We start from the raw sequence: 13,446 nt of genomic DNA, 5'->3' as shown, positions 1-13,446 counted from the left end.
TCGCTCGCCTAATATTTGAGTTTCGTTTATGTTTTTAGTTTGATAACTACAAGTTCGGCCATGCCTTTTCCACAAGTTTGGCCATGCCTCGGGATGAACTAGCGGGATTCCGGAGCGAAGCGACGGAATTCAGCTAGTGTCACATAAGAACGGGGCAGAAAAAACTTACCCTTTCAAAGAAAACACCAGTGCAAAAAATTTCCTCGCGGAAAGGCACCACCGAGATTCGAACTCGGGATCTCCTGTTTACTAGACAGGCGCTTTAACCAACTAAGCCATGGCGCCTGTTGATAACACCCGGGCACAGTGAAACAATTTATTATCACCACAGTGCCACAGTATGTTCGTAAAATGTAAAACAAAATGAATCAACAACACATTCACCATTCACTACTACACACGGTCATATCATGATATGTATGTACTATGTAATGTACCTACCTTACATAAGTATTATGTATTAGTTTAGTGGTAAAAAAGCTTGTCAGGTCTCTCTCATTCATTTCTTTTGTCTTAGAAGAAGTGCAAAACTACCTACTACCTAACTCCTACCGTGAAAATGAAAGCACAAACATGAGATGATGCGAAACCAAGATACCTACGTATTAGTACCTATCTTTGGAGATCACATTTAAGAATTTAAAGTAAAAGGTCACACCGCTCACAAAGGGATAGGTAATGTATCCTTCTAAAATCCAAGTAGACAAAAAGGATCAGAAAATTTCAAAGGACTTAACCAAATGATTTCGTTTAAATATGTATAGGTAATGTATCCTTCTAAAATCCAAGTAGACAAAAAGGATCAGAAAATTTCAAAGGACTTAACCAAATGATTTCGTTTAAATATGCACACATTTAAATTTAAGGGAAGACTGCAAGACTTTGTGCAAGGTAATTTATTACGGGTTTCTCCCTACTTTACTCACCCACTGAGTAGTTTCATAATTAGATGGATATTTATTATGTAATTGAATCTTCTTTACCTAGGTACTACCTACTTTAGGTTTCGAACACATTGAATACGTGATTTTGTCCAACAAAGTGGTAAGACCTAGCTTTGGAGATCACATTTAAGAATTTAAAGTAAAAGGTCACACCGCTCACAAAGGGATAGCTAATGTATCCTTCTAAAATCTAAGAAGACAAAAAGGATCAGAAAATTTCAAAGGACTTAACCAAATGATTTAGTTTAAATATGCACACATTTAAGGGAAGACTGCAAGACTTTGTGCAAGGTAATTTATTACAGGTTTCTCCCTACTTTACTCACCCACTGTGTAGTTTCATAAGTAGATGGATACTTATTAATGTAATTGAATCTTCTTTACCTAGGTACTACCTACTTTAGGTTTCGAACACATTGAATACGTGATTTTGTCCAACAAAGTGGTAAGACTACTTTACTCACCCACTGTGTAGTTTCATAAGTAGATGGATACTTATATTACTTATCATGTAATTGAATCTTCTTTACCTAGGTACTACCTACTTTAGGTTTCGAACACATTGAATACGTGATTTTGTCCAACAAAGTGGTAAGAAATGTGAACAGTAACTGCAAATATTGTACTTTTTCATATTCTCAACAAAACAAGAAAACACCCGAAAAAACATAATTTTTTCAATAAAAAAATAATTCCACAGGTGCAAAAATAAATCCTAGCAAAATTCTAAAGTGCAAAAATTTCCTTCCGGAAAGGCACCACCGAGATTCGAACTCGGGATCTCCTGTTTACTAGACAGGCGCTTTAACCAACTAAGCCATGGCGCCTGTTGAAGAAGAGGGCAGAAATAGAATGTTATAAACTCACAGAGTCGTTACCTTAATGTAGCGTGAGAATGAGCGTCATCATCTCATTCTGCCGTGTTTACACGATCCCCTGCAATTGCAATGTGAAGTACCCGTTCACTACTTCGGGATTTCGGTACTTGTGTTACTACAAAGTACAAAAGTGAGAAGTGAGCTGTAAGAGAATTCGATTAGAGTTTTAACTCTTAACGATTTTTCATTCAGAAGACTTGTTATTTAAATACGTACAGTGGAACCTCGATAGTACCTAAGTCCCTCGGTTTGTCCTACTTTCGGTTGGCCAACACCAGTGCCCTAAATCACCAAAGTATGGAAAAGTATTTACAATTCCATATTTTGATATGATTCGTCCAAATTCAAAATTCTGCTTTGAAGAGGGCAGAAATAGAACGTTATAAACTCACAGAGTCGTTACCTTAATGTAGCGTGAGAAGATGACGCGCCGTGTTTACACGATCCCCTGCAATGTGAAGTACCCGTTCACTACTTCGGGATTTCGGTACTTGTGTTACTACAAAAGTGAGAAGTGAGCTGTAAGAGAATTCGATTAGAGTTTTAACTCTTGACGATTTTTCATTCAGAAGACTTGTTATTTAAATACGTACAGTTGAACCTCGATAGTACCTAAGTCCCTCGGTTTGTCCTACTTTCGGTTGGCCAACACCAGAAAAAAAAAAAGAAAAAGCGAAGTTGGCAAATTAGTTTCTGGGCCCTGTTGAACATTCGGGGCCCCGTAGGAGCTCCTATTCTTATCTAGATAAATCATAGGTACCTATGTAAGTACGTATTTATTATGTGGGATGACTCGTCTAGCACAAAGAAATATTCAATATGAAATTTTCCTATGTTAACCCGATCTGATTTTATTTCAATGTTCCAGAGCACTACATATGAAGGAGCAGCAGAAAAAAAAAAAGAAAAAGCGAAGTTGGCAAATTAGTTTCTGGGCCCTGTTGAACATTCGGGGCCCCGTAGGAGCTCAGGAACTCCTAGTCTTGTCTAGATAAATCATAGGTACCTATGTAAGTACGTATGTATTTATTATGTGGGATGACTCGTCTAACACAAAGAAATATTCAATATGAAATTTTCCTATGTTAACCCGATCTGATTTTATTTCAATGTTCCAGAGCACTACATATGAAGGAGCACCCGGATTACAAATATCGGCCTCGAAGGAAACCCAAAAGTTTGGTACCTACCAAGAAGGAGCCCAAGTACACCTCTATCCCGAGCATGGAATCTTTACCGCGTCCCCTTCCTCCTCCTCCCCCTCTCATATCAGACTCCTCCGAAATCAAATTCCCTCGCTCCCTCTTCCCTCCCTTCCACTACCCCTTCTACCCATCCAGTAAATTCCCTTCCAGCGAGGACAACAAGATGGCAGCAGACCTCGCATTCCTCTATGGTAGTTCGATATATTCTCAAGCAATTACAGCGGCGGCCGTTGCAGGATGGCCTAACCTGAACACTCCCTGTGGTATACAATGTGGCTGTCCCCCAGACTCTGCCTCTCCTCCCCTGCAGGACGATACGATCAAGCGACCTATCCCGTCTTATCCTCTGAGTATATCCGAGCTAGTAGATGAAGGCAAGAAGTCTCCACTCCAGATTATATGAAAACCACTACCAGTTCTTCCTCCTAATGACAGGAAGAACAGTCATGCTCCATTCCTGACACCTATGTGGACACCAGGGGTACCGTGGTGGATTAATGATAACCCTGGTCCTCCTGTGCCCACAGGAGCTAGTGTTGTGGATGTAGAGGACAGCTCATGAATTATACAAAATCCAAATACCTATTGGTATCCAAGCATTATTCACACTTGGTTTTAAATTCTCATCTTTGACAAATGTCAGACACAAGGAAAGGGAGAGATGCAGGCTGATGAAAAAGTAATACATACCTACCTATGTATTATGTAACTTCGTGTGTAAATGCTTCTGTTTAACAAAACGTGAGTAGGTAGATACGTTTACATCTGCTTTACAAAATTCTTAAAATTAGTTTTCACTTTTCTGTTTTCTCTGGTCCAACAGTTACTAGAGGACCTAGGGGTGGGTAACACTGATTATCACTGAACCTAACCAAAGTCTGGTTAATTAAGTACTTATCTCCAGGGTCTTCATGTTAACATGAACTTGAAGTTTTTGCACAAGCAGAGTCCAAAAAAGGAACATCTTACAGTTTTTAACATAAGTCTGTAAACATGGGGTTAATGTCTTTGTAAGATCTTAGATCTTATTGGGTGATTTTCCAGTTTATTCAAAATACAAAATCGAACTGTTGAGTAAATTTTTTTTATCTTACCTTTGTTGCATAGATGAGAGTGTATGGTGAAGATAAGTAGGTATAGTAATCCAATGTAATTAATCCATAGGGCATGAAGTGTGAGGTATTCAATTAATCCAAAGGTATCCTTAGATGGCACTTCACTACACAACACAATAATTTTTTTATCTTACCTTTGTTGCATAGATGAGAGTGTATGGTGAAGATAAGTAGGTATAGTAATCCAATGTAATTAATCCATAGGGCGTGAAGTGTGAGGTATTCAATTAATCCAAAGGTATCCTTAGATGGCACTTCACTACACAACACAATACACAGCACTGATTATAATATTGAAATGCTACTATGCTGATTTGATTAAATACCTACTTAAATGCTTCTTATTTGGAATTTATTTCAAAAATTTGAAAAACACTTTGCAAAGATTTACTTCTTTGGTATTTAATAATTACATACCTCTACTTATTTAATTTAATCTAAATACCTACAATGAGATGTCAATTTCTAAAAAGGGGATACCCTTGTAGGTTATAAGTAGGTACTACTGAGCTAATCACACGAGGCCTGTCAAAAAACACTTCAGCCTGTTGCATCCTTACTGACCTGTCTAGGGCGAAAAACTTTACTTTTGGGAGGGGGTTCAAATTTTGACCAGGGCTATTGCCAACTAGGATTCCAGGATTTTCAGGTAAGATAAGATAATAGGACAAACTTTGTCCGACAAAGTAAACCCAAACCCAGCAGGCCTGAGGCCAGCATCCGGGATCCAGGTTTTAAAATTTTATCTGTAAGCAGGTATGATTAGCAATTTACTGTCACGATCGACGTTGCTTTACTCCAGTGAACTATAAAATAAAAATACTTCCCCAGATTTTTATTTCCTGCCAGAAGAGAAGGCCTTACATAGGAAAACTTTCTTTCTGGAAAAAATGGCGTTTAAGATTGAAACCTCTTTCACACGAACTTTCAGTTATAACTTGAAAAAATTAGAAAGTCTTCCCCTGATTTTTATTTCCTGCCAGAAGAGAAGGCCTTACATAAGAAAACTTTCTTTCTGGAAAAAATGGCGTTTAAGATTGAAACCTCTTTCACACGAACTTTCAGTTATAACTTGAAAAAATTAGAAAGTGAAATATTAATTAAGGTTTAACCTTAACACACAAACACTGTAGAGCTATTTACTTTGATTAATTTATTAATTAAAAGCACAATTTAAAAGAAAAACGATTTTATCTAAGCTTACCACGAGGCACGAGCTAAGGAAAACCATGGCGAATCTACAGCGCAAAACGATTTGGACAAATCAGACGGAAAACGAACACTTTAGAATCTATTTTCACCAATTTTTCTCGCTTAAAAGACAAATAGAACATAGATGGATTAACAAATATCAACACAGTAAGGAAAACCATGGCGAATCTACAGCGCAAAACGATTTGGACAAATCAGACGAAAACGAACACTTTAGAATCTATTTTCACCAATTTTTCTCGCTTAAAAGACAAATAGAACATAGATGGATTAACAAATATCAACACAGTGAAACAAAAGCCTTTAAACAATAGTAAAATCACAAAAAAAATCCGATAACTTGGGATCAACGAACCTACCACGAGACCGAAAAAATGCTAACTGCCATCTTGAATTTTTTTGTCGCAGCAACAAGTTGATGCCATGCCTGGTGCAACCTGTCGGCTGTGCTGTGTGCTGTGACCTTGATCAGTACCAACCCTCACAAAAAGTCACCAAATTTTCTCAGCGATATCAGCATGTTGCCAACCAAAATTTACAACATGGGTAGATTTCAGTTTTATAGACGGGGAGCTGGGGTCTCAATTTTTTTGCCTTCAGTCAAGATAGTTCAGGATTTATTATTTTAGTGTAGCGTTATGATTAGCGTGGATTATTTTATGTGCAATAAAAGATGTAAATATTTATTTCTAAGCTATTCAATTAGGTAAGTGCCTACCAATGGCTAAAATAGAGTTGAGCGGAGAGCAAAGAGTTTTTTGCTCTCAGCTAAACTCTAAGTTTCAAATTCATTTGTCTAGTATTGTAAAAAGATTGTCTTAGGAACTAGATTATGTAGGTATTCTTTATTAGGTCGGTAATCGGTACCAGAAGTCGAAAAGTGGATTATTTTATGTGCAATAAAAGATGTAAATATTTATTTCTAAGCTATTCAATTAGGTAAGTGCCTACCAATGGCTAAAATTGAGTTGAGCGGAGAGCAAAGAGTTTTTTGCTCTCAGCTAAACTAAGTTTCAAATTCATTTGTCTAGTATTGTAAAAAGATTGTCTTAGGAACTAGATTATGTAGGTATTCTTTATTAGGTCGGTAATCGGTATATCATAGATCGCAAGTACTTACTTGATCGGTACTTACAAATATGTTGAACTTCAATTTACCTATCTAGGTATACCTATAAGTATCTTATTATGTATTTTACAACTTATTTGACTTATATGATACCAATAAAAATGTTTTATTTATTGTTTTAAAAGTCATTTGTTGATGAACCTCCTGAGTACCTGGTGTGATACCTACCCAATCGGTCAAGGAGGCTAATTATTGTACGTTTAGAACATTTCCTTAAATCCTAAAGCTCATAATTCTCCCAAAATCTCTCAATCCTCCTATTTGATTGTCCTTCAATTCTCAATGACTATGAGAAATTACCCCGGGCATCACGTGTCACTGTGCGGTTTCAAATAAAGACTGAAACGGTATCCGCGGGCAACCCAGTCTTGTTTTCATGTGGTAAAAAAGCTTGTCAGGTCTCTCTCATTCACTTCTTTTGTCTTAGAAGAAGTGCAAAACTACCTACTACCTAAATCCTACCGTGAAAATGAAAGCACAAACATGAGATGATGCGAAACCAAGATACCTACATACGTATTAGTACCTAGCTTTTTTTTTAAGAGGTTTGACAGAGGGAACTGTAACTGCTATGGTCTTATCGTCCCGAAATCGAAGACAGAAGGAAGACAGGATAGGAAAGTTTACAATGTTTTGAGTTAGAAAAGGCCATTGTGCTTTCAGGCCATGTAGTTAATATTATGAGCTTTCCTATTCTTTCTGTAAAAGTGAGCAAATCAGTCCAAAGGATGGGTGTGACTCCTGGGGAAAAAGCCAGCCGTTCCGAGAACGAACAATATCCCATCAGGATAAAATCCGCCCCGGGCGGGAATCGAACCCGCGGCCTAGCGCTTACAATCTGAACCTCCTGAGTACCTGGTGTGATACCTACCCAATCGGTCAAGGAGGCTAATATTATTGTACGTTTAGAACATTTCCTTAAATCCTAAAGCTCATAGTTCTCCCAAAATCTCTCAATCCTCCTTGTCCTTCAATTCTCTATGACTACGAGAAATTACCCCGGGCATCACGTGTCACTGTGCGGTTTCAAATAAAGACTGAAACGGTATCCGCGGGCAACCCAGTCTTGTTTTCATTTCTTCTTCCCTTGACGTGCGTACACTTCTTCGGCATTATTGTATTTTTCCTACACATTTTTTATTTGTCTTAGCCTTATATTTCCACTGGATTTCTCATTTCGTATAAACTTTCTTTTTCCTTTCTATTCGTCTTTTGTAGGATTCTCGTTCCGTTTTTGTGTACTCCAAATTTAGAGTTCTTAGATAGATCTTTCCTGACCTGACGTTGTTACTTTTATCCGATCTAGAGCAGATGTATGTGATATAGTGGCAACACCAGGTCAGTAAACAGACCAGCTAATAGCCTTGTGTCGACACCACTGGCGTCCAGTAACATTCTAGTCCAGTCAAATTCAAATGGATTTGTAGCTGTACCAAAGTACATGTATGTAGTTAAGGTTAGGGAACTATTGTAAGAATTGACCTTGACCATTTCCCCAGTTTGTATCATCGATTCATCGCGCTTTTTACAATACGCCTTTATTCCTTCCTGAAGAGAACTGATTTGTAGGTTCCTACGTAGCTACTTACCTACTTTTAACTCCCGAGAAATGCATGTGTATTTGTAAGTAAATACATTGATGGATGGGTAAAATGGGAATCGAACATAAGCAAGCTGAGAAGATCCTGTAATAATTAGGTAAGTAGTAGGTAAGTACTTACTTAAATTTCATAAGAGAACAATAAAATTGGTTTTCGCAACTTTAGTTTCAAATGGATTTGTAGCTGTACCAAAGTACATGTATGTAGTTAAACTGGACTTACTTAGTAGCACCTTCCACTCTAGAGACTTAAGGTTAGGGAACTATTGTAAGGATTGACCTTGACCATTTCCCCAGTTTGTATCATCGATTCATCGCGCTTTTTACAATACGCCTTTATTCCTTCCTGAAGAGAACTGATTTGATAATAAGATGTAGATTTTAAAGGAAGAAGGAAGTCAGACAGACATGATCCAAGATTAGGGCCAGACAGGAGATAAGAAAGAACAACAAAAACTGAAAGACACCCGCAAAAGATAACCCAGGTCACACCAGACATTGGATTAAGGGGAAACCATGTGGAGTAGGCTACAGAGATGCCAGACTCTGGAAGTACGGTTAACCTAGGGCTCGGGATTCAATTTTTTACCAATTAAAAAAAAAAAAAAAAAAAAACACACACACACCATACTATAACTTTAATTGATAAAGGGTTAAGTACTTACTAGTGTCCTTCCTTTGGACCAGCACCTAAGAAGAAATCAAGAAAGTACGCAGATAATTAGGCAAGTCTTTACGTTTATAGGTAGGTACGTAGGTAGTTCGGTTACTGTAAGTAGGTACGAATAGGTAAGTACCTACAGTGATTCAAACTTTGGGGGGACCATTCATTACCCCAAAAAAGGTATATTTCTCAAAGGAACTCCTACAGAGGATTCCAAAAGCTTGAATTTTTACCACTAAAAACAAAATCAAAATCGGTTCCAATCCTGAGCTACACATAATCTTTACACCTGCTGATAACACCTTGCTTTATCTTTGATAAACCTGTTGCTCTCTGGCAATTGCAGCGATACAAGGGACAAGTCACAAAGGTAATTTATATAAAAACACATAAAACTCGAAGGGACTTCTTCAAGAGGGGCGGAGCTTGGCGTTCGAAAGGAGCATCCTTTTTTCAATGTTTTTTCTTGTGTAAAATTATCCTCGCTTTTGTGTGGTGGTGCAGTGGGAAACCTTTTCCCCCATTCATTTCAAATTGTTTGTGTGATGAGACTTTTCATTATTGCTTCAACTTTCTCTAATAAAAAAAAAAAACTGAAAGCCAACTTCAAGTTATAGTTAAAGTTCTCTTTGTTCTAATTGTGTAGTCAGGTGTTTTGTTTAAAGCTAACTTTTCGGTTTAGTGTTTTGTTTGAATTTTGTTTACCTAATACTTTTTGTTAATCTGTTGATTTTTTTCGTTTTTCGTCATATTTAGAGCAAACAGGTTGAATTTTCAATTTTCGGCGATTTTCGGGTTTCCCGCAATCTCAAGTCTCAACCAACAAAGGAAATAAAAATTCATTCAATTAATCCGTTACCTACCTACCGAAGGACGTTCAAATTGGACTGTTGCTTTTTAAAATTCGTAGCTAAATAACTTTGATATAGGTATGTACATAATATATGTACCTAGGTAAGGAAATAGAAACTTTTAATTTTATTAAGAAAAAATAACCAAGTATTCAAAATAGGCCGAACTCAAAATCGCTATAATAAAAATAAAATAATCCTGCTTACCTATTGCTTTAAAGATTGAATATGATTGAAACAGCAACTAGGAACAATTCAACATGAGTTTTTACAATAAAACCACGGATATCAAAAACAAACATATTAGAAAGACCCCTAATAGATCCAATTCAATTACAAAGTTTCCATAAAGGACCTCCTCTCTTTAAATTGTGATAAGCAGTAAGTATACTTACATTACATTACATTGAAATGAGGGACTTTTCTAACGAAATTCCTGTGTGCTGAGTCCAGTGTGTAGTACTATTGCACCCAAATAAGTAGAAGTACTTACAACTTGTTTAGCTAAATTCTTGCAATATGAACTCAAAGTTAGGTCTTCACAGTCTTCATTTGGGTCACCATCACTCCGAGGGTCACATCAAGAGACCCATGAATGCCTTAAGTTAGGTCTTCACAGTCTTCATTTGGGTCACCATCACTCCGAGGGTCACATCAAGAGACCCATGAACGCCTTCATGGTCTGGTCCAGAGGTCAGAGGAGAAAAATGGCGTTGGACAACCCCAAGATGCACAACTCCGAAATATCCAAACGTCTGGGAGCCGAATGGAAACTGTTGACCGAAATGGAGAAGCGACCTTTCATCGATGAAGCCAAGAGATTGAGGTAATTTATTTCAAAAATTTGAAAAACACTTTGCAAAGATTTACTTCTTTGGTATTTAATAATTACATACCTCTACTTATTTAATTTAATCTAAATACCTACAATGAGATGTCAATTTCTAAAAAGGGGATACCCTTGTAGGTTATAAGTAGGTACTACTGAGCTAATCACACGAGGCCTGTCAAAAAACACTTCAGCCTGTTGCATCCTTACTGACCTGTCTAGGGCGAAAAACTTTACTTTTGGGTTCCATTAAGCAACAATTAGCATTCAGTTAAGTTCGTAATAATTCAGATAAACCATTAAAAAAATAATAATTCACTAAGTACCTACTTATTTACACCAGTAGATAATATTGGCCGAAAGAATGAGGTCTACGTTTCAACTTTTAACCATTTGACCTGATACACACAGTACTGTGTGTCCAGACTCCATTAAGCAACAATTAGCATTCAGTTAAGTTCGTAATGATTCAGATAAACCATTAAAATAATAATAATTCACTAAGTACCTACTTATTTACACCAGTAGATATAATTGACCGAAAGAATGAGGTCTACGTTTCAACTTTTAACCATTTGGCCTGACAATTTTGCTCCATGATACACACCTTCGGAAAATAATTAGGTACGTACCTACATAAGTACCTTGAAAAAAAAAAATAATAATAAAAAAATAATGCGAATTAGTTTTTGTGCCCCCTTTGGGTGATCGCGGATGGGGCTTCATCGGAACATTTTTTCTGAAGATACCTACTTGAAGAAGTGAAAGAAAAATAGGTAGCTATGTATGTACTTACATATTAATACCATGAGTCCATGACACTCGAAAGAAAGTTATCATATCGGACATAAATCACATGAAACACAGGGGTAGCAAACAGTACTCACCAGAGAGAGAATAAATAAATGAGAGCGAGAGCGAGAGAGACAGATAGGTAGAGAGGGAGAGAGATTAGAAGAGCCTCCTTGACTTTATTTTATGTAGATAAAGGCGAGCACGTGACTTGAGTCTGAGCATCCCTTACAAAAAAAAGAGGTCCCTAATTGAAAATTGGGGGTGATAAGTGGATGTCTAACTGATTACAAAGATAAGAGGGAAAGGCAACACACATGAGAGAAAAGGGTCAAAAGTTGTTCTCTACCTATACTCGGTAGGTATCAGTTTTCATAGATATAAGTATGCATAATATTATGATGAGATATTAATTTTTCGTTATTAATTTGGATACCTAGATTTCGGTTGATTTATCTATCCTAGTGGCTTCTCTATTCTCTACGTTCTTCAGCTACATTTAAACTTCGCTTCATGAGCAAAAAGTAATGGAGGCACAGCTTGATTTAGTTATCGTACAGATTACAGACACAGAATGATACATAGGTATTATTTTACAATGGGTACCTTTGACAACAAAACGGAGTCAGAACGACAGAACATTAGTACCGTTTATTGGTTTTACTAAAATTTTACAAGGCAAAGTTTTCTAAACTCCTGTCAGAGAACTATCGATACAATAAATCATATTATCTACATACCTACTTACTTACATACATAAGCAAGTACGAGGTACTTGATAACTTAAAACCAACTAACACCTAGGTAGGTTATCTATCCTAGTGGCTTCTCTATTCTCTACGTTCTTCAGCTACATTTAAACTTCGCTTCATGAGCAAAAAGTAATGGAGGCACAGCTTGATTTAGTTATCGTACAGATTACAGACACAGAATGATACATAGGTATTATTTTACAATGTTTTGAGTTAGAAAAGGCCATTGTGCTTGCAGGCCATGCAGTTAATATTATGAGCTTTCCTATTCTTTCTGTAAAAGTGAGCAAATCAGTCCAAAGGATGGGTGTGACTCCTGGGGAGAGCATGTAATTCGAGAGAGAAAAACAAACCCTCCGAATAGAGAAAGGCAATGAAAATCGGATATGGGAAGGTTTCGCACAAGGAAAGGTTTAAAATGGAAAATTAGTGAAGAAAAGCGTGAAAATAAAACTATGTAATTCGAGAGAGAAAAAGGCAATGAAAATCGGATGTGGGAAGGTTTCGCACAAGGAAAGGTTTAAAATGGAAAATTAGTGAAGAAAAGCGTGAAAATAAAACGTATGACATAAAACTTAATGGAACAGAAAATGTTGGGATATAGAAATCTAAATACGCTCCGCCGCGTTCACTTTTCAAGATGCCTTCTAGGTGTTAACTCGATTTGTGCCAACCTCTTGAAACTCTATTTTGTGTTGCGAAAACAACAGGGGAAGGAGGGTAGTTAAGGGATTATCCCTCTTTAGTACATGGGCACTTACCTCTGGTCCTGGGACTTTTGGATGTAATTTGGGCTAGCCACTCATTATTATCAGGTAGACCTGACAGGTACACCTGATTAGGTCCGCCTGTCAGGTCTACCTGCTAGTGTGTGTGCTCATCAGGTAGACCTGATCAGGTGTACCTGTCAGGTCTATCTGATAGTGTGTGTGCTCATCAGGTATTACGTAGACCTGACAGGCGGACCTGATCAGGTCTAGGTACCTGTCCGGTCTATCTGAGTAAGTGACTGGCCTTGGACTACATAATTAATTTCGTTTCCTTAAGAAGCAACAGTGAAGGATACTATTACGGTCAAAGGAGAAAAATCATATTTTTACAGGTAAGATATCTTACCGATCATTTTTATCCTAGGTATAAGGTTGACCGGTAAATCCACAGATTTACGGGGGATACTATATTATGTACCTAAAGGATTATCTATGTCTACAAGAATATGTCATCCGACGGTAGTGTGGACGCTCCATAAGATTAAGATCTCAAGATACCCACGACCCACGACACACAGTACCTACCCAGTGAGATATGAGTACATACATATAGGTAAGTATAAGTTATGTATCCTACACGAAAGGATAGGAAATGTGAAAATCGTTTCCCCTTTAGAGTACTTGGTACAGAAGAGGTAAGGTCTGATATCTCGGTAAGTCAGTAATCAAATTTGAGCTGGGAGAAAATGGGATTTTCTTTCTTCA

The 13,446-nt window shown here is 37.3% G+C and overlaps 1 protein-coding gene and 2 non-coding genes across 3 annotated transcripts; 1 reads left to right on the top strand and 2 right to left on the bottom strand.

Moving 5' to 3' along the window:
- Positions 1–211: 211 nt before the first annotated feature.
- Trnat-agu lies at positions 212–285 on the bottom strand. Its single transcript has one exon. It is a non-coding gene; the product is annotated as a tRNA-Thr (tRNA).
- Positions 286–1,697: 1,412 nt separating this feature from the next.
- Positions 1,698–1,771, bottom strand: Trnat-agu. Its single transcript has one exon. It is a non-coding gene; the product is annotated as a tRNA-Thr (tRNA).
- An 8,342-nt stretch (positions 1,772–10,113) lies between these two features.
- LOC113472583 (transcription factor SOX-1-like) lies at positions 10,114–10,428 on the top strand. The gene is made up of 2 exons (XM_026832384.1): positions 10,114–10,133; positions 10,208–10,428. Exons 1-2 carry the CDS (start codon positions 10,118–10,120, stop codon positions 10,426–10,428), a joined length of 237 nt encoding a protein of 78 aa, XP_026688185.1. The 5' UTR covers positions 10,114–10,117.
- Positions 10,429–13,446: the final 3,018 nt, after the last annotated feature.

This window comes from Diaphorina citri, unplaced genomic scaffold (assembly GCF_000475195.1).
Source record: "Diaphorina citri unplaced genomic scaffold, Diaci psyllid genome assembly version 1.1 scaffold77, whole genome shotgun sequence".
NCBI classification, from domain to species: Eukaryota; Metazoa; Arthropoda; class Insecta; order Hemiptera; family Psyllidae; genus Diaphorina; species Diaphorina citri.
The sequence above is the reverse complement of the archived record's forward strand: the minus strand, read 5'-3'. Positions and strand labels throughout refer to the sequence as shown.